Source organism: Ruditapes philippinarum, unplaced genomic scaffold (assembly GCF_026571515.1).
Source record: "Ruditapes philippinarum isolate M1 unplaced genomic scaffold, ASM2657151v2 ctg4395_1_1_1_1, whole genome shotgun sequence".
Taxonomy (NCBI): domain Eukaryota; kingdom Metazoa; phylum Mollusca; class Bivalvia; order Venerida; family Veneridae; genus Ruditapes; species Ruditapes philippinarum.
In genome coordinates this window covers 89,462-110,179 of record NW_026851807.1, presented here as the reverse complement: position 1 = coordinate 110,179, position 20,718 = coordinate 89,462, and the positions used below count along the sequence as shown (strand labels likewise).

The window sequence follows — 20,718 nt, the reverse complement described above, 5'->3', positions numbered from 1 at the left end:
CAAAATGCAATAACGTAGTCTATGTTAGGAGGAATGTCTATTACTGTGTGTGTTTTATTGCTGCTTAAATCGTTAATATGTTTATGAAGTTTCATCATATTCCATCGTGTTTTTTTCAAAAAAAACAACAACAAAAAACGAGAATATCTAGCCTATGTTACTTTTAAAGAAGAGAAGATATTGACCAACAAAACATATTAAAGGTCTATCACAAAGTGAACAAATGACATTTAACCGTAATAAATCTAAAGAAAGTGAGCGTGGTCAAAGTGACCTTAAAGTACTTCCTATCTGTACCCTGGGACATACGATAATACGTTATCGAATGTCCCAGCTGTACCATGCTTAAAGCTTTGTCTTATTTATACAGAATTGTAAATGAATAATTGATGAAGTGATTTTAACCCTGTCAGTTTAAAGCTCTATTACTGATATAGTTAGTCAGCCGTGCACGCCACTGTTTTTGTTGAGCAAACACCGCTACCATAGTTAATAGAGCCAATATTGGCTTAGTCTTTGACATTTCACTAACCGCGCTGTTTATTCTAAAACCCAATACATACATACCCGACCCGATCGGTTGGTCGGTTGTCTATTTATAACCGCAGATATCGATATATTGTCCGCTTATATAGGTTTTCTACAATGAAACGCGCCGTGACAATGTAAATTGATTGTTCAATATTGAATTCAGAGTTTAAATGTACAGTCTACCAGTAAAAGTTAAACCTTGTGTTATCACGCTGGAGGATATAATATTTCTGATTTAGAGGATATCTTAATACATTAATCAAATTAAATATATAAAAGTAAGCCTTTTAGATAAGTTCGTTCCTGAAGTTCAATACGTTAGCTTTTGTGTTAACCCCGGTGTATTTATTGTGTGCATCACGCCATTACACTGTGATAGAACTGAATCCATGCAATTACTCGATCAATGTTATTTTATGGAGTGAAAACTAAAACATTGAGTTAAGAATAGAAGAAAAAGGAAAAAAAGAACGCGTGTGTTTGTGATATAGGATCCTTAGATGACATCATACATGACGTAATAAAAAGGGTTGAATTAAAGCCCTAAAACATGATATGATGAAGACAAGTGCCTGGATTATAACTACAAACGTTGTCGTGTTCTCCCACACATTTCAGGTATATAATTTTCTATTTGATACTTGTTTTAAAGCCGCACGCCTCCAGGTGAGTAAAAATAATATCATAAAAACTAAATTAATAGAAAGTCAATCAAAGAAATGTACATGTATACATAAATGTTAGGAAACAATCCTGCATAGTGGTGCAAATATCAAATAATTTAATACATCAGTTATCACCGCATTTATACCGGTTACTAAAAGGGTTATTACTGCTTATTTTCACATGTTATTTGTATTTTCTCTGGATATTAAGTGTCTCACGCTAGGTTAAATTACATTAATTGTACTAATAACATGTCATATTAAATCTATATACCATTTTTATTTGTCATTAAAATTACAATAATCTGTGGGCGAGCTTCTTTAATACTTCGGACATGTATAATGCATATTAAAGATTTTCACTCTTTGTAGAAGCGAGATTTAGCTTGAACTATTACTTTATATATAAGATTATATTTAAATATGGACATTAAATCAACGTTACAAAAACGCATTAAGCTGTAAATACAAATACTAATTTACATATAACTACAATTAAAGGTTTAATTCTCTACTTTAAGGTCATCAACATTGCATGTCTATATGTTACAGCTAAAATAAATATATATATTTATACTAACTTTATACACATTATACAAATAACAAGTGATATAAATTGTTACAGTGTAAATTGTTGTCGTAAATACATGTTAACAAATCACATAACGTCCCTCCGAATTGTAGCTACCGAATTGTATGGCTTGTTTGCAGTAGTGCTCAAACCAGAGTCATTCAAATTCACTTTAGTATCCAATGATTTCTCATTCTTCTAGAGGTTTTTTTAAAAAAGAAAACTAACAAACACGGAATCAATGTTACAAATCTCAGATTAAAGTGAATTGGTCTACAAATGCATCTTTTCCAAAAAAAAATTGGCAACAATAGAAATGTATCTTTTGGTAATTCAAATAATTATGTTTTTAAAAATCTGTTTTGAATGATTAAGTATTAGCATTCAAATTATGAATATTAACATTTTGTCCAGGAACATTTTGCATCTTCTATTTATAGATATGTAATTTTGGATGACGTATCACGCAACAACATACATATACAAAATTCCCTCGATATTTGTTGTCACATATGATACTATAACGTCTACCAACATAACTAGTAAAGGTATAACAGACTGTCCATTATGGATCAAATCTCGATTTAATGTATAAAAGCATCAATCTGAGTGATATAAAACAAAATGTCACATTACATCCAACGCTTCATTATGTATTTTTAATGGAAGGCAATGTCATTGACAAAACCATTAACGAAATGAAACATAAGATACTAGTTTTATCTGATCAACTTTATGTTGTTAAGAAAACCTTGGAAATGAGAAGTTCATTAACGTTAACATAAAACACTCTTTATGTATGCTTATTCACATAAAAGAGACGATTTCCGACTTTTCGAAATGTTCACAAAATGAATGTTAACGGGCACTAGAGATAGGTTGATAAAGGTTTCTGCAAGGATGAGGTCATTATGGAACAATAACCAACAAAAAACAACAGCAAATAAGTTGTAATAACATATTGGATTTGATTGCGTATTTTCAAGAGTGAAACAAAAAATAAAGGTACGATATCTATACGGTATAAACTTCCCAGTAGTGATTATGCTGCTCACCAAGGCGGTGCCCCTCTGAGTTCCTCAGAGGTATGTCTTGTTTATTGTTTCATGCTATCGTGATGACATTTTTCTGTCCTTTTGTCTATTCTTGTTTTTTAATCGTCCACGGTAAGTATCTTCCCTTTTCCCCTAGTTTTCTTTCTTTCTTTTTGTCACCCCACTTTTTCCCCGACCCTCTGGTCCCTTCCCTTACACCCTTGTACTTTTGTTTACCTACTGATAAAATGTCCTTTTTAAAGTTTTCCTGTCGGTCTTTATTTCTTATTCTGTTTTATTTAAATTTACACCCTGGCCGTGTTTTGCCTTTTGTCCTCCTGTTTTTGTGCGGTGTCCTGCTGTGCTCCTTGCTGGTAGACCTGTTTGCTGGGTCGTGTGAGGGACGCGTTCATTGAATGCCATTCTTCCTTGTTGGTCTTGTTTGTTTTTTCTCTCAATATTTTAGCAATATTCAATCTTAAACACGATTTGAATAATTGATCCCGAAGGGCAAGAAAATATAGTTCACTCCATCTCCTGTTTTGGTGTAACTGAGTATGACAGATCTCGCGAGAAGAATAAAATAAGACTGATACGTAAAATTGTAGGTTTTATTTCCATTAAGTAATTATCGTTAATGTAAAATAATTACGCTAAAATTTTATTATTAATGGAGTTAGCTTCGTTTAATGGCTGTTTTGGAGGAAGCTTGCCATTTATCCTTTACCACGGTAAATATCTAAAATGGACTTGTCCATCTTCCAAACTTGACAATACCATGAATCATTTAAAGGAGAATTTTCAAAATGTATTTTGACTGAAAAGCGAACAGTGCAGACCGTGATCAGACGGTACGCTTGTGCCAGTTGAGCTTGGGTCTGTTCTGGTCGGATGCATAGAAACAGTTGCCGCGAGCAGGATAAGCGTTAAATTGCTAAAGGTCGTAGATTCTATTTACGTGTCTGATATTGAAGCTAGCGTCTTCATGTCTATGTCTCCTAGCACTTGCTTAAACAGAACTCAATCATTTAAAATTGATAATACTGTTTACTCTCTGAAATTTAAAATCTTTCGCAAAGCATAGCAAGTTATAAAGAATGTTAGTGAAATAAAAGATTTGAAATATAGCTAAGCGGTGCCGGGGGCGTGAACACCTCTACCTACACCTCTCCATGAACAGGCTCTTCCAAACCGAGTTTGCCGTGTTTAAAATTTTACAGTTATGGGCGCTCTATAGGAGTTCCGCTTTGTCTTTTTTTTCTCAAAAAAGTTCAGAGTATTGTAACTTTAAAATTGCATCGTCGATTTAGAAATTCAGCTTTTAATTAACTTCTTAGTCTTAAGGTTGACAAATGTAAAATATGACAGAAATAATGTCTTAGATCTTAGTTCAGTGTCCTACCCTCTACGTAAATTATCACCTTCGTTATCTGCTGTAAACCTCCGTCATTTTCCTCAATTATTGACATTTAAATTCAATATTACGCGAGGGAGTACATGACGTACGGCAAGACTGAGAAAAATAATTATCTTTATATTTTGTATTAAGCGGTGTCCCACCGGTCGCTATCTTATATGCTTGTATGAGTATGTAGGTGAAAGTAGATATTTATCATAACAGTGCTACCATAGAAATGAATGAAAGGTTGCAAAATGTTTAGTGATTAATGTTATTACATCGTTTTATTATAACTTTTTTTATAAATATTGAACAATCTGCCCGATAGGAAAGATACAAATTCTCAAATATAAGTAAAGATCACCAGGCTAAAACAAAGTTCTCTGCACGTAGCCGTTACATTATCCTGTCGCACAGGGAACTCCTAGAGAGAGGACAATTCTAATCTTTACTAAGTTACAATAACAAAGATTAAAATATCAGCCAATTATGTGTTCATTATCGTTTAAATGTTATAAAATTAAACCTTTTTTTTATAAAAAAAATACTCCAGCGGCATTGATTTCGTTTGAAATATTAGAACCATTCTTAAAGGATCTCGTTTGTTTGTAAAAAAAATATGACACAAAAATGATAATGTGTGCTCCCACACGTTGCATTGACAAGAGCACGTGCACAAATAGATCATTAAAGTAAAACGGATAAAAATCTATTTCACTTATTCAAGACATTCAATTTAAGTTTCAAAATAGTTTTTGCACTTTATACCTGCATTCACGAGCAATTGATTTGACACAAACTTTCAATTGTTTGTTTGAATAACAAAATTAAAATATGAAGTGCAACCTTTTCATTAAAATACAATATGTGTATAAGAAAAGTGTGTGTGTATTAAAACAGTTTGATATTTGCTTAAAAAAGCTTCCACGGGACAAAACAAGTAAACGATTACTTTTCGTCAAGTTTTTAATAGGATTTGAAAAGATTAGCACAAAATGTGCTATTATTTGTTAATATATTTCTTCATCGTATTATGAGATAATTTGGAATCAATTAAAGTTGTGGCCTATTACAGTTAACACTCTCATTGCACCCGTTGCTTTATGGTTAAATTATTTGCTTGCTATTACAGTAAAGGTAATATTCTTGAGTAGAAAACCAGTTAAATTGATGGGTATGAATGTATAATAATAACAATTCAATTCAATTGATCGAATACGTGAATAAAATATCTTAAAGGACCAAAAAAGCGTCAAAAATGCTTTTAATTTTCAAAAGTGTTTTATGGTACTCACTTTCCGTATACCGGGTATTGAGCCGTCTTGTGTGTGTCTCTTGCATTGTGGCAATTACTACAGTTACAATGATTTAGCTCTTTGTCTTGAAGTTAAAATACTACCTTTTGCTACCTTTATCACACATTATTTTACGTTCTAAAGCTGTTTCTTCTGATAATAAGCATGTTACATGTTCTAAATCAATTACTGCGACATTATAAAACATATTTGTCCTTTCTACAGAGGGAAAATTAATTTATTTCTACGGCCTAATAAGACAATTATCTTAACAAAATTTCACACGCAAAACTGTTGTCAGACAAAAAATTGTGTTACCAATACTCGTATTTCATTTGTTCTTGAAACAAAATAATGATAAAAGCAAAAAAACACCTGTATTTGTACTTTTTTATTTGGTATGAAAAGATGATGAGCTTTTGTTAAAGTTCTTCAGTTTTCAAAAATAACCTATTAATCTACAAGTTAATAAGTTGAACTATTGTCCTGTTCTGTTTCACAACTCATAAAGCACCACTTTTATGTTTACTGATACTATTTGAGTCTTGTATTGAAGTATTCTATTTGAATATAACACTCTATATTTGTTGTAATATAGTTCTATATCCTGCGATATTTTTCCGCCAGCTTCTATATTCGGCCTGAACGCACTCAACCACTTATCTGTAAAAAGTCTAATAAGGCGAGCTTTTTGTAACATTCAAAAGCAAACAAATACTGTTAAAAAATCTTTTTTGCTGCATAAATGAAATTGATTTTTAAAATAGAAAAGCTGCTTTTGTCACTATATATCGGTACAGCCTGTACTTACAGTACATGTATTCATAATCATAAATCGATATGAAAGGTAGATACCGGTGCTGTTGTCGTTAATAATTTATATCTAATTTTTCATTGTTACTAAATTGTTTTATAAAAAAGTAAAAATGCTCGAGATTTGTCCCCGCCCACAGATGCACCTTTATTGTGTTGAGTATTTGTAGACTTTACTTTTAATCTGCTTTAATCGAAAATGATTAGCCTTTGCACATACTGGATCTATATTAAAATACGTATGTGCCTAAGGAGTTGCCTTTAAGAGTTGAGGCATCATAAGAGGCGACTAAATGGGTTCGACTTACTGGAATCTATACATCGGATAAGATGGTTTTGGCCCTTGCCGAAGTAAGCCAAAGTTGATCTTCCTGTGTCGGCGCCATATGACCTAAATTGTGCTGGTGCTCCGTAGAAACATACAAAAAGTATGCGCTAATTATTGTCATTTTCCTAAAAAACAGAACAACAAAAGCATCATGCTCAAATAATATTTTCGTTTCCTTACACGTTTTGTTTTCAATATTGTATTAGAGTATTGACAGGAAAATCTTGTACATGTTGTATTTGAGTAACATACTTTGTCGTTCTTTATATATTCTGGAAAATAACGGTAAAAAGGAAGATATCAATTGGTTTGGACTTGTTAAATCTATAGTTTATATTTGATGTATTACCGTTCCATGACTGTCGAAGTTCCTTATTTAAGGATACAAGTTTTTTTTTGCGTCTGCGTTACTTCACAGTATATGTAGTCTCTTCATACGAATTTAAGAAAATGTTTTGGAAGATTTTTCATAAAAGATAAACTTGTACACATTATTTCTTTGAGCAAAGTTTTGATAGATCAATACGAATTAAATCAAATATCATGGAAACACATTACCGAAAGTGGCGAAAAGTGAGGCACTGTTGGAAACATTTAAGGGATGAATCCCTTTGATAAGTACATCTTACGGACAGTGGCGAAAAGTGCCAGACATTAGTGTACTTATGAGGGATGTATTGCCATGATAAGTATATCTTAATTAATACGGCCAAATGATTATAGAAATATGGAAACGAAAATTTATTGTACATGATATAAAATTTACTAGTTGACATCTTAATGCTATTTTCATTTGTATTTAAAAATAACTAAATAATAGTGATAGGCATGTCGCAAATAATTATATCCCTGCCACAAGTTTTTTAAGATCTAAAACCTTGAGTAATTACACTGTCATGCAGGCGAAGTTTCTTTATGTGCTAAGCACGACATGTACAGATAAAGTACAGATAAAATATTTTCTTTTCATCCTACCCGGAAGTTTGTAGAAAACTAAGCAATTTTATACAGACCAACTACTTGTAATAAATGAAAAAATACAACGGTAATAAACCTTTTCTGAAGCTCGTAACATTGAGAAAACTTAAAGATATCTTCCCTGGAGAACACTCGTAGATAGGATTTGTGTGTTTTGCCGTTAAGTATATATGCTCGAATCCTTAAGTAAACACATTTACTTTAATAAATGATATGAAGTAAAGATAAAGTTTAGAAACTGAACGTTTTTGTATTATTGTAAGCATGCTTTTAAATGTATGTGACTGTCAATAGAGGCCGGTCTTTTCGCCTATGTTACCTATATATATACTAGTAGTTTATATATTTCCTGAAGAAAATGCATTGTTTTTATTTTATTCACCTTTTTCCAATTCACTCTTTTTTTCTAAGATAGAACAAAAGGGACATTCCATTTGCACTACTATGTACTTCGCGGATTGGTGTAGAAATTGAAAAAAAATAATCTTATTATAAATAAATATGACAAGTACCCAAATTATGTTACTAGTTACTTTTAAATAAAACAGTGCATTAACCATTACCTCGCGACTCTGTCCATCTTTTAATCTAGACAAAACCATCCATCATTTTAGGAAAAAAATATCAAAGTGTGTACTGACTGAATAGAAAACAGTGCAGACCTTGATCAGAAAGCCTGGGTGGACCGGTTACTCTTGGTTTGCACTGCTGAGCGCATGTTTAGAATCTGTGGCCGACAGACGCTTAGGGGTTAAGCTGGTTATACACGCTTCACAAATAGACACACACATGAATCTGTTCTAAATACCCATTAATACAAGCTAGAGTATCATTTAACATTATAAACCTATATCAAAATAATAGGAAATTGACGATGGTAAATACAGATTGATTAATTTCATCTATAAAATACTTTATATAGACCAAAAATATGTTAAAAATATTACTGTTAAAAATAACAAATTCTGCTTGTTCCGTAATTAGTTCCGTTTCAAATCGTTTCATTGACACAGACTTTTTTGCCGGTCTCAGCCATACAGATGCTTATTGACCAAAATAATGTACATCTGTAGACTTCTGTATTTCTCTACCAGCATGTTTTACATACCAGGGAAAGTTTTAGGGACAGTCTAATAATTCACAAGAAGTCAGACCGAGGTTCTATAATCATTCACTTTAATAAGATTGAACTCATTGTACGGAATGAAATTCACTAAAAGCGGATTTGACTATAAAATTAAATCAACAACTTGATTGATTACTTTAACGTTCGGGTGAGATTTGATATTGAAAAGAAAGGCTTTGAACATGTTCCAAGACTGAAATAAGTGCAAAATAAATCTGTAAATACTATAGTATAGTATTAGGTAATAGCTTAGTTAATATAAAGCAATTACCCACACCGTATAATAGTATTTTCAGTCTTAAGAAGGTAGATATAAGATACGCATCAAATCAAAGAACAACACAGTTACTTTTTCGCAAAATATTGTACTGCCAACCTAAGAAATCTAATACCTTAAGTGTCAACGGCCGGGTGGTAGGGTAGCAGTGGACCTTCAAACCCACTAGATTTTTCTTGACGGAAACAGGTGAGAAAATCATGGAAACTCGTAAAAGAACTCACGCGAAGTCAGTAACAACCGAAAAAACGCCGTGTTCATTGTGCACAGATCACGACCGGATTCTGGTGGTTATACAGTAATACATCAACATATCAGTAAAATACATTTAGAGACATCTGTTTGTAAACTAAAGTCGTAAATTAATATCAACAATAATTATTTTTCATGTAAATATCAGCGAAATAAATGTAAGTTTGTTTATATACCAAATGTAATTTATTTACGTTTATTTATGACTTGTTTAGTCATACACGTATTAGTATGACATTGCAAAATCACCACAAACCACAATTTAGTACAGCGCCATCGCACACAATCGTGACCATCAGGGGCAACTTGCTACTAAAACTTCGTAATTGCAAAATACTGAGTAATTACGTGCAAAATAACATAATTTTAGCATAGGGAACTGCTGTCGACACAATTTTATATATAAAAAAACATGTTTATTTTGAACAGTATCTGAATGTTCATTTTTGGGCAGACGACAATCTAAAGCATGACTGTACCTCGAGAATTAAATTTCTGACATTTGAATTATGATAATCTAAGACACACCAATAATTACCGCCTCCGTGGTCCTGCAGGGGTTAGAGTCGATGACTTCTAATCCAGTTACCTCTCTGGCGTGGGTTCGATCCCCGGGAGATGCTTTGGTAGTTTAGCGCCGAGGAAGGTAGTCTAGTACTGGTGTAACTCTCCAGGAACGATGGTTAGGAAACTATCCCCCTATATGACTGAAATACTGTTGGGAAAAGGCGTAACACCAAACAAACAAACAGCTGGACTGTAGTTCAGATCTTCTAATTAAGGATCTGACTTATATCGGATTGCTGTCAACTGCATCGAGAAAAGACATTTTGTCAAAATATTTATGGAACCAAATCCATATTGAAATTTTGCTGTTTTAATGAGTACTGACGTCTCAAATGGTAATCCGCAAATTTTGACAATCGTCGCTGTAGTGCTGTGCTAAATTCCTTCGTTACCGTGGGCACTACGCGACTATTGATTTTATTATGAAATTGAATGACTCGCCGGATAATCCTAAATTCCTAATGAATGTTCAGTTTTTATATGTCAGGGTACGTCACCTTGTCGTCATAAAGAAAGATAAATCATCACTACCCAAATTCTGTATTACGTTATGATTAACGTTATAGACAACAAACTCAATACCAGAAACAATATCAATAAATGAACAATCCTTGGTCACTGATCGCTCAGAAAACGTTTTTGTAATGTCCTTTTTTTTATTTGACAGTCGTTGTAATGTTTATATTCCGTATGAAATAATTCAAATTTTTCAATCAAAGTAAGCAATTAATGCAGTATCATGAATTTCATTGTTAAGGCGTAAGTATTTGGTCAACCGCGTGGTGCTTTTTTGTTTTGATATTTTGAAATCATATATCTGTATTTTCACTATAATTAACCAGTCGTGAATATTTAAATATGGCCCTATATAACTTGTTCTAATGATTTCATATTTAAAAGTGTCATAAATTGTCAACAAAACATGCATGCTTATGCCTCAAAACTAGTCCTCGTAACACGAGTTGCAAATTTAACTGTGTATATAGCACACGTGTGATACATTCCACCGAGAATAGCGTGAATCTTGATGTGTCTTTAAGAAAAGGACTTCATTGTGGTTGGTATTTAAAGGAATTGCTATACTGGTGAAAGACAGGACGTGTTCACTGATCATGTATTTCTTATTGACAGAATCTTCTAGAAGTTGTTGTATACCACATGATTTATCGACAAAAAAGTATCAAATTATATGTTCGTTAACAACCATCTATGTCATAAAAGCATGTTCGGTCGTAGGGATTATATTTTGTCGCTCATGGATAATCTTAATCTTTTCGCTGCATGGGGTGGAGTAATTGGTTTTGAATCAGTAGTCCAACAAAATATCAAGTAACAGACTTGAATGTGCTAAGAGTTCTGATATGCTAAAAATGCTTAAAAACGTATGGGTAGATCGTATCAAAGTTAAATAAACCTTTATCTAAATTATCTTAATCTTCAATATTTTATATCGACAATGACGTAATGCGTTAATCAATACATATGTATTAGATAAATCTGAATGACATTAACATTAGGATATTGTCAGAGGATTTATAACTGTATTTGTTTGGTCGTGGCTTATCGCCTGTATTGAATAGTTATATACTAGTAATGACTGGCAGATTATTAATCCAAATATTCGACACCATGAACCGTGGTGACCTTATCTCCACATGACATGTAAGTTTTGACAACTTACACTCTAATATAACATGAGGCAGCCACAATTGACAAAGTTATGGTGGCATTCTACGGCCACCAGTTTAAAATGAGACACAGGCAAAATTTTCTTTCTTAGTTTTGAATTTTTCATTCATTATTCTGTAAATGTCCTCGAAATGAATACACTAGGGAACAAAACTTTTCTCCTTATAAAGAATAAAATGTTGGTTTCCTAACTTGACCCGCGTGAGTCAGGTTAGAGCGTTAAGATTTCACAAGACTTGTCACACTGAACTCTGGAAACGTTAAAGAACATGTCAAATGAATGACTTAGACATGTTTCAATCATACAATATCCATTGCTAATAATTATTGTAACTTCAAAGGTTTGTTCAAGTCACATGACTTGTCTTAAAAGTATTCGGCGTTTATGTTGATGTCTAAATTTCGTTCAACATTATATAGATATATTTACGCTTCAAATCCAAAATGTAAAGAATTTATACAGAATTTCATTCTGGGACTTGTCATTTTAGCGTGATTTAAGTACAAAAAATCGTTTTTATATTTTTTCAATATTTTGCCTGAGTATCCCTTTAGCATAACATGATCGCGTTATATGATGAGCGTGTTAATTAAGTAACTATTGATAGATACTTTTTTCCTTCAATGTACATGAAGAGCTGAACATATATATAAAAACATATAACTATGAAATTAACAAAACAGTCAAAACAGCTATATACAATATTAACATGTAGTCAAATATAACTGTAGACATAAAGCAATATCAATTTACAGAAAACAGCAATCCAGAAATCAATATTTACAATATTTTTAGAAGCATACTCACATTAAAAGTAAATAAACAAATACGTAAACAAACAAACAAACAAACAAGTAAATAAATAACTATTGACTATAGAAATGTATCACAATGTCAGCTCTGTTTTACAGCTTTAAAGAATGTGTCAGAATGCTTGCAATTATTCAGGGGAGTACAGATGATAATTATTAGTCTTGCTCTTGATATTATTGCTAAATATTCATCAAAAAATATATGATATATATTAAGAAAGCATAAAATGTTCTTTCAATATGTGAGACAATCTTGTTCGAGACGAAAGTTAACTAGAAATTCATTTTCTATTGTACTTTTGAAACAATTTTTTAAACCTGATTAAATTGTTAACTGATTCTAATGTTGTACAATATTTTGCTGATCACTTGAAAAAATCACGTTACTTGCGTGGTTACCGTGTTCAGTTACTGAGCTGTTAAGTTACTGGTTTTCAGATCACATTAAGTATGTGGTTAACGCGTACAGTAACTGGTTGACCACATTAAAATGGCATAAACAATGCGGTAAACACGTTTAGTAACTTGATGACCATTTAAAAATTCACATTAATTATTTTGTTAACGAGTACAGTAACTGGTTGACCACATTAAAATCGCATTAGCAATGCGGTGAACACGTTTAGTAACTGGATGACCATTTAAATACTCACATAAATTTTGTGGTGAACGCGTTAAGTAATTGGTAGACTACTTAAAATCACATTGATAATATGGTTACCGCGTTAAGTTACATGTCTGAATTTACCCCTTTTATTTACGTTTACAGATATTTTCACTTTTTTCTGCAGACATGTTCACTTCTTCTGTGTTTACATGTATTTGCAGACATGTTCACTTCTTCTGTGTTTACGTGTATTTGCAGATATGTTCACTGCTTCTTTGTTTACATGTATTTGCAGACATGTTCACTTCTTCTGTGTTTACATGTATTTGCAGATATGTTCACTTCTTCTGTGTTTACGTGTATTTGCAGACATGTTCACTTCTTCTGTGTTTACGTGTATTTGCAGATATGTTCACTGCTTCTGTGTTTACATGTATTTGCAAACATGTTCACTTCTTCTGTGTTTACGTGTATTTGCAGATATGTTCACTGCTTCTGTGTTTACATGTATTTGCAAACATGTTCACTTCTTCTGTGTTTACATGTATTTGCAGATATGTTCACTGCTTCTGTGTTTACATGTATTTGCAGATATGTTCACTTCTTCTGTGTTTACATGTATTTGCAGACATGTTCACTTCTTCTGTGTTTACGTGTATTTGCAGATATGTTCACTGCTTCTGTGTTTACATGTATTTGCAAACATGTTCACTTCTTCTGTGTTTACATGTATTTGCAGATATGTTCACTGCTTCTGTGTTTACATGTATTTGCAGATATGTTCACTTCTTCTGTGTTTACGTGTATTTGCAGACATGTTCACTTCTTCTGTGTTTACATGTATTTGCAGACATGTTCACTTCTTCTGTGTTTACATGTATTTGCAGATATGTTCACTGCTTCTGTGTTTACATGTATTTGCAGATATGTTCACTTCTTCTGTGTTTACATGTATTTGCAGATATGTTCACTGCTTCTGTGTTTACATGTATTTGCAGATATGTTCACTGCTTCTGTGTTTACATGTATTTGCAGATATGTTCACTGCTTCTGTGTTTACGTGTATTTGCAGATATGTTCACTGCTTCTGTGTTTACATGTATTTGCAAACATGTTCACTTCTTCTGTGTTTACGTGTATTTGCAGATATGTTCACTGCTTCTGTGTTTACATGTATTTGCAGACATGTTCACTTCTTCTGTGTTTACATGTATTTGCAGATATGTTCACTGCTTCTGTGTTTACATGTATTTGCAGATATGTTCACTTCTTCTGTGTTTACATGTATTTGCAGACATGTTCACTTCTTCTGTGTTTACGTGTATTTGCAGATATGTTCACTGCTTCTGTGTTTACATGTATTTGCAAACATGTTCACTTCTTCTGTGTTTACATGTATTTGCAGATATGTTCACTGCTTCTGTGTTTACATGTATTTGCAGATATGTTCACTTCTTCTGTGTTTACGTGTATTTGCAGACATGTTCACTTTTTCTGTGTTTATTTGCAGACATGTTCACTTTTTCTGTGTTTACATGTATTTGCAGACATGTTCACTTTTTCTGTGTTTATTTGCAGACATGTTCACTTTTTCTGTGTTTACATGTATTTGCAGATATGTTCACTGCTTCTGTGTTTACATGTATTTGCAGACAGGTTCACTTCTTCTGTGTTTACATGTATTTGCAGATATGTTCACTGCTTCTGTGTTTACATGTATTTGCAGACATGTTCACTTCTTCTGTGTTTACATCTATTTGCAGACATGTTCACTTCTTCTGTGTTTACATGTATTTGCAGATATGTTCACTGCTTCTGTGTTTACATGTATTTGCAGACATGTTCACTTCTGTTTACGTGTATTTGCAGACATGTTCACTTCTTCTGTGTTTACTTGCAGATATGTTCACTTTTTCTGTGTTTACTTGCAGATATGTTCACTTTTTCTGTGTTTACTTGCATGGATATGTTCACTTTTTCTGTCTTTACTTGCAGATATGTTCAGCATGTTCGTCAGACGATAAAGAAGATTCGGGATGCTGGTATACTCTATGGTATATATGGTATGTAGAGATTTTCTTCTTCAATGAGAACGTATAATTGTTATTATGTTCGTGTTTAGATATAACCTTCAACAATTATGACATTCAAAATTCAAATAAGACTGACTTTAAAATTTTGGGATGGATTCTAAGAAAGAACAAAAAATCTAGATGTTGAAAATTCTTCGTAACAATTTTTACGTCGGGAACTGACAAAAATGGCGATTGTTACGACATTAAAATAGTGAAAGTATTCTCCTGATCAATAAGACATTTATGTTGAGTTTATGATTCAGAACTTTGGGGAAATTTTTCAGTTATGATATATGATTAAAGTAAAGAGTAAATAAATGTTATCGCTATCAAATTTACTTATTCATACCGTGTCATACACGTAACACACTTAACTGATAATTTATGAAAAAAATCATTTACAAGTATCACGATAACAGTATATTACATGTATAAGATTTCGGGGTATTTTAACGGTGTTTCGAAAAGGTAATATAAAATTGTTTTGTTTAAATTTCAGGTTTGTTTTAGGACTTTTTGTTGTAGTAATAGCTGTATTAGTCATCTTATACATCAAACATCGAACAAAAGAACGCTCACGTGCAAGGAGACGTAGAAGTAAGTATACGGATGCATTAGTCTTGAAACTGCACTGTGGTGTACCGTTAGGGACATCGTTTAAAAAAAAAGGCAGAAGTCTGTTATTACAACTAAATCTTACTGGTTTTAAAAGGAGATAACAATTCAAGAAATAATACCACTAAATAAGGTGTTGTACCGTGCTTTGATGTTTTAAACGTTGTGATGGCCCTAACAGATCATCCTAGTCTAAGAATCATTAACACTTGACGTCATATTTGTAATAGAATATTACATGGAAGTATGAGGTTCTTTTATCTTGTAGACCGGTTTTGAAATTGTAAATCTTTTAAATTGATAATTCTGTTTTAGCAAATTCTTAAAAAACATATTAGAGTCATGAATATAAAGTTGACAAACGAACTTATGAAAGGGCATGTTGATTAAATGCTTTAACTTTGCAACAAACAAATGGAACGCTCATTACGTACACATTTATAAAATTGTGAATAACTGACGTCATATTGAAATGGCGTCATGACGTAAGCAGGAAATACAAATTCCTCACAGTGATTACCTCCCTTGGCGGAATTGTAATCACTGCCTTTGAAGACATCACATGATCATGAAAGTCACATGACGTAACGTCGAAATTCAACCGTTACATAGAAAATCTAACGTCATTTTTCTCTTTCTGTTTTATTTTTAACGTTTAGCGCCTACGTTCGATATAGTTTATCAAAAAATTATCAAAAGTATACAAAATAACGAGAAATAAATTCAAAAGCTAAAAAATGTAAAATATCAAAATATTGTCTCGGTAGAAAATATTCTCATATTTTTTAAAATTATTTTTAAATATTCATATTATTTATTTATTCATTCATAAACATTGTTAAATAAATGAGAAAAAACTTATCTGATAGATAAAAGCAGTAGATAAAACAATTTTTGAAAAAAATATAGTATATCAGAAATTCTGATAGATATATATCGGACCTTGGTGGCAGAGATCTACGCCGAAGAATTAAGGGGAGATCACTGCGTGTTGATTGCAGGAAATAGTGACATTTAGTGAAATTAAAGAAATATCAGTGTCTATATCAACTATGCAGCTTATATTAAACGCTTATTTTGCACATGCCGGGTCTGCTATACTTCAAACTTCTTCAGCATTTGCTTCTCTTAAGATACAAACTGGTCTATAGGGCTGCATACTTGTTTGCTCTTAACTCTGTCGAAAAGATTTGTTCCTACAGCCAGTAAAGAGTATCGTTAACCTCTAACATTTGTATGGTCTGCCTGAAAAGAATATTGTTTTGCTGATCAGTTTATAAGAATTCCAGAAATGTAACAAAATCAGAAAGCAATTAAAGACTGTCTCAAATTAGCGATGAAACTATGTCTATACAGCCCCTTGAGTGACTTGTCATTACCCGGAGGTAGATAGATGAAAGAACGGTTAATTATATTCTAATTTCCTTGTCGTCTTGTATTACAACGGTGTTACGAACTGTTACGTCTTTTGAATACTTAGTATTTCCTTCAGGGACCAATTCAATCTTTATATAGGTGAAATGTTTTCATTTTTGATAAAACAACGTCCAAACCCCATTTATCGTGTTACATTTGCAAGCCCGTAATTACTATGTATGTGGTTTATTATATAGAGGATATTGAATGAGTGCAAGTTCAATACTGAATTTATTGCACGAGTTGAATAAAATTATATTATGCGAGCCTCTGGCGAGCATAATATTATTTTATTCAACTCGTGCAATAAATTCAGTAATTGAATTTATTGCACGAATTGAATAAAATTATATTATGCGGGCCTCTGGCGAGCATAATATTATTTTATTCAACTCGTGCAATAAATTCAGTAATGAACTTACAGGAATTTAATATTCTATTTATCACATACCCAAAATACAGACCGTTTAATTAAAGTGAAATAAGAGTCATTTTTCTTTGACGCGCCTATAGTTCAACGCTAACATTTAGCGCGTCTTTACATTATGTTTGTATAACGCTAATGACGTCACGTCAAAATATATGCACGGCCGTGCAATACCATATTTACGGAGTCGCAAAATCGGTACGGTTGTGTGATAAAATACTTATCACATAAACCGCGGCGCAGGAGTGTAATAAAGCCATGTAATAAAATCGATATTTCACTAATGTAATAACATTTTGACGTGACGTCATTTGCGCTATATAGAAACACAGCGTTAATAAGAGGTTAATACACGGCAGGAGAGGGCCGGAAGGTGATAATCGGCCCGCAAAATGAATAATGGACCCGAGGGCTTTAGCCCGAGGGTCATTATTCATTCAGGGCCGATTATCACCTTCCGGCCCTACGCTGACGTGTATTAATGTCTTTAATACACTTGGTAGATCTAATAGTAGCATTTAAAAAAAATCAAAACAGACTTTGAAGTTCTTTTCGTTGAAATTCTTGTGTTCTGTAGAGGTAATTACTGTTTGTGTGTTCAAAGAAGCATTTTTTTCGAAATGAATTTGTCGTATTTTTTCTTCAAATTTCAATAGTAACAAAAATGTGTTTGTACTAAATACGCTTAAGCTCTCATAAAAAAAATAAAGCGATTCGTGCTGACAACCTACTTTCACTTTTACAGTTAACTGTTTGATGACGTAAAATATGACGTCATTGTTTCAGTTTGTGCACGTGCACATGTTCTGCGGGCTGATAACTAGTTCTCGGCCCCGGGCCGCAAACTCATAATAGGTCACGTGACACTCATAATCAGTTGAAATCATAGGCAATTCTGTTACTATATATAGTAACAAGTGTATTAAAGCGCGCTAATGTTAGCGTTACAGTATAGGCACGTCATTAAAAATTTACTCATTTTAGCAGTTTACTGCTCTTATTTTATATATGTGATAAATAGAATATTATATTCGTGCAGTTTAAATACTAAATTTATTGAACTCGTTGAATAAAACAATATTATGCTCGCCAGAGGCTCGCATAATATGATTTTATTTAACTCGTTCAATAAATTTAGTATTAAACTACACTCATTCAATATCCTCTATACATGTATGTTTTAATTTTATTGGATAATCGTGACGTTTACATAATTTTTATATTCACGGCTGCTGTAATTTCATAAAAAGAATTCACGGCTGCTGTAATTTCATGAAAAAAATCTCACTTTGTTCTCTAAAAAAATTATTTACGAACAGCCGTTTATAACCTGTAAAAAAGCTTTATCACTAATAATGTTGCGTGCTTTGTAATTGGCTCGTTGGTCACAATTCCCCAAACGCATTTATTTAATACGACATTAAAAAGGTTTCAGACAGCTTACGACTAATTCTCTTAAAAATCCATAACAATTAGTTGAGACATATTTAACAGCACATTAAACACAACGACGAACTTTTCACGGAAGCTTTTCATTCAGCATTGATTTAACTGACAACAAACTGGCAATATTTCTCGAGTCATTGTCCTTTTAGATTTTTCAATAAAACCGGTTTGTGTAAAGTACGAGACATATTGAGTGTAAATCACTTGAAATTACGATATGCATTTAATAGAACCTTTCAAGGTATGCTTCCCTTCAAATCGTGTAGCAGTCTGTAAATGATAATAAATTTTCTATGAAAACTGAAACTGAATAAAACCCCGTAATTTTAGAATGATAAACTGTCAATATTACATTATGTTGACGTCAATAAATAACTATTACCCCTCTTTATGTTTGACGTAAATAATACGATTACAAATAGCACTAATTGATCGTTATAATTATAGTAATTGTTTCACTTATAGCTATTCACGTGAAAGTATAATTATAATGTCATGTAAACAATTAGGCCTATTAACTTTTCTTCAACAACATCATCTTGCCTGGTACTTTGCTTTTATCGACTTCCGATTTTTATCGACTTCCGGTTTAACACTGCTCACTATTTTATTTTAGGAAGTACACGGACGGTTCCAATACATTTGCCTACGGGTCCCCCGGGTTCGCAAAACCTAGTCAAACCCCCTTCTATGATGAAGCACCGGGGCAAAAACCCGAGTACCACTTTCCCGGGCCATTCCTACTACAACGTGACTATGGGGCCAGCCCCCTCTAAGTAATGTGATAGCAATTTATAATAAAAAGTTTTTTACATGGCGGTACATCCTCAAAGCTGACATAAATTTTGAAATGGAAGAAAAACTTTTCATCCCTTTGACTTTTCTCCAAAAGTTTTTTTTTTGTGTTTGATGTGTTTTTTGTCCCTTTTTCCCCTTTTTAACAATTACAACGAGACTGTTGCTGCTGGGGAAAACGAAAAGATAAAAGGGTTTTTTTTATTTTTCTCTGTAAAAACTTTGGGTTTTAAAAAATTAACTTCAAGATAAAAGTCGGAAATTTTATGTTAGATTTTTAATTTCAAAGCGATTTTGTATAACGTTGCAGTCCCGTCTATCTTTTTTAAATGTGTTTTATCTGTTTAAATAAGCAAAGCAATTTTATGCAAATGATATTGTTTCCATTTTCCCTTGAAATCGAAAAGGGTTTACCCCCCCCCCCCCCCCAAAAACCTTGAAGCGAGCGATATTTCTAAGGTTTGCCAGTCACGTTTAAAATAAGACATTTTTTAAAGTATGGAAACGCCTAGTTTCTGTCTAAAAAAATTTATTTTATTATGGGCCATAAAACCTAGCTGGTATATTTCAGTCAAAATATTTTTTGTAATAGCAAAAAAACGTTTCAAAATTCATTCGGTGTTTTTTAATTACATGTATATGCTCACCTTCCGAGAGAGAACAAATTAGTCGTGCTTGATCTTTAAAATTAGATTATTTTTTAAGGAATAATTGATGATACTGAATTAATACAGCTTTAGTAAAACGTCGATGGCGACCAATGTTTGCCAAATAAAGAATCCATGGCCGTTAATCAGCAGAAAATTTGTTTTAAAAATTTCATTAGGCTATGTATTTCTTTTTTAATATGTTCGCGGTCGTCTTTTCAGTTCCATTATTTACCAATTAGTGCAAGTCCGTTAGGACCTAAGTCCTATTTATCCATTACAAAGTAATCTATAGTGTTTATTTAGAAACTAATCCGTAAATTTACACAATGGAATATGAATATGCATAATC

The 20,718-nt window shown here is 32.6% G+C and overlaps 1 protein-coding gene across 1 annotated transcript; it reads left to right on the top strand.

The window, feature by feature from the left end:
- The first annotated feature begins 566 nt into the window (after positions 1–566).
- Positions 567–19,704, top strand: LOC132740194 (uncharacterized). Its single transcript, XM_060728053.1, has 4 exons — positions 567–1,149; positions 14,941–15,008; positions 15,520–15,617; positions 19,541–19,704. The coding sequence occupies exons 1-4, from the start codon at positions 1,087–1,089 to the stop codon at positions 19,702–19,704; spliced, it is 393 nt and encodes a 130-aa protein (XP_060584036.1). The 5' UTR covers positions 567–1,086.
- Positions 19,705–20,718: the final 1,014 nt, after the last annotated feature.

What these genes read in the sequence shown, in the direction of transcription:
- LOC132740194 (XM_060728053.1), top strand. Translation starts at nt 1,087, where the DNA reads ATGATGAAGACAAGTGCCTGGATTATAACTACAAACGTTGTCGTGTTC. An exon ending in TATACTCTATGGTATATATG is followed by an intron (nt 15,009 to 15,519) that starts GTATGTAGAGAT and finishes TTTAAATTTCAG; the next exon opens with GTTTGTTTTAGGACTTTTTG. An exon ending in ACGTGCAAGGAGACGTAGAA is followed by an intron (nt 15,618 to 19,540) that starts GTAAGTATACGG and finishes ATTTTATTTTAG; the next exon opens with GAAGTACACGGACGGTTCCA.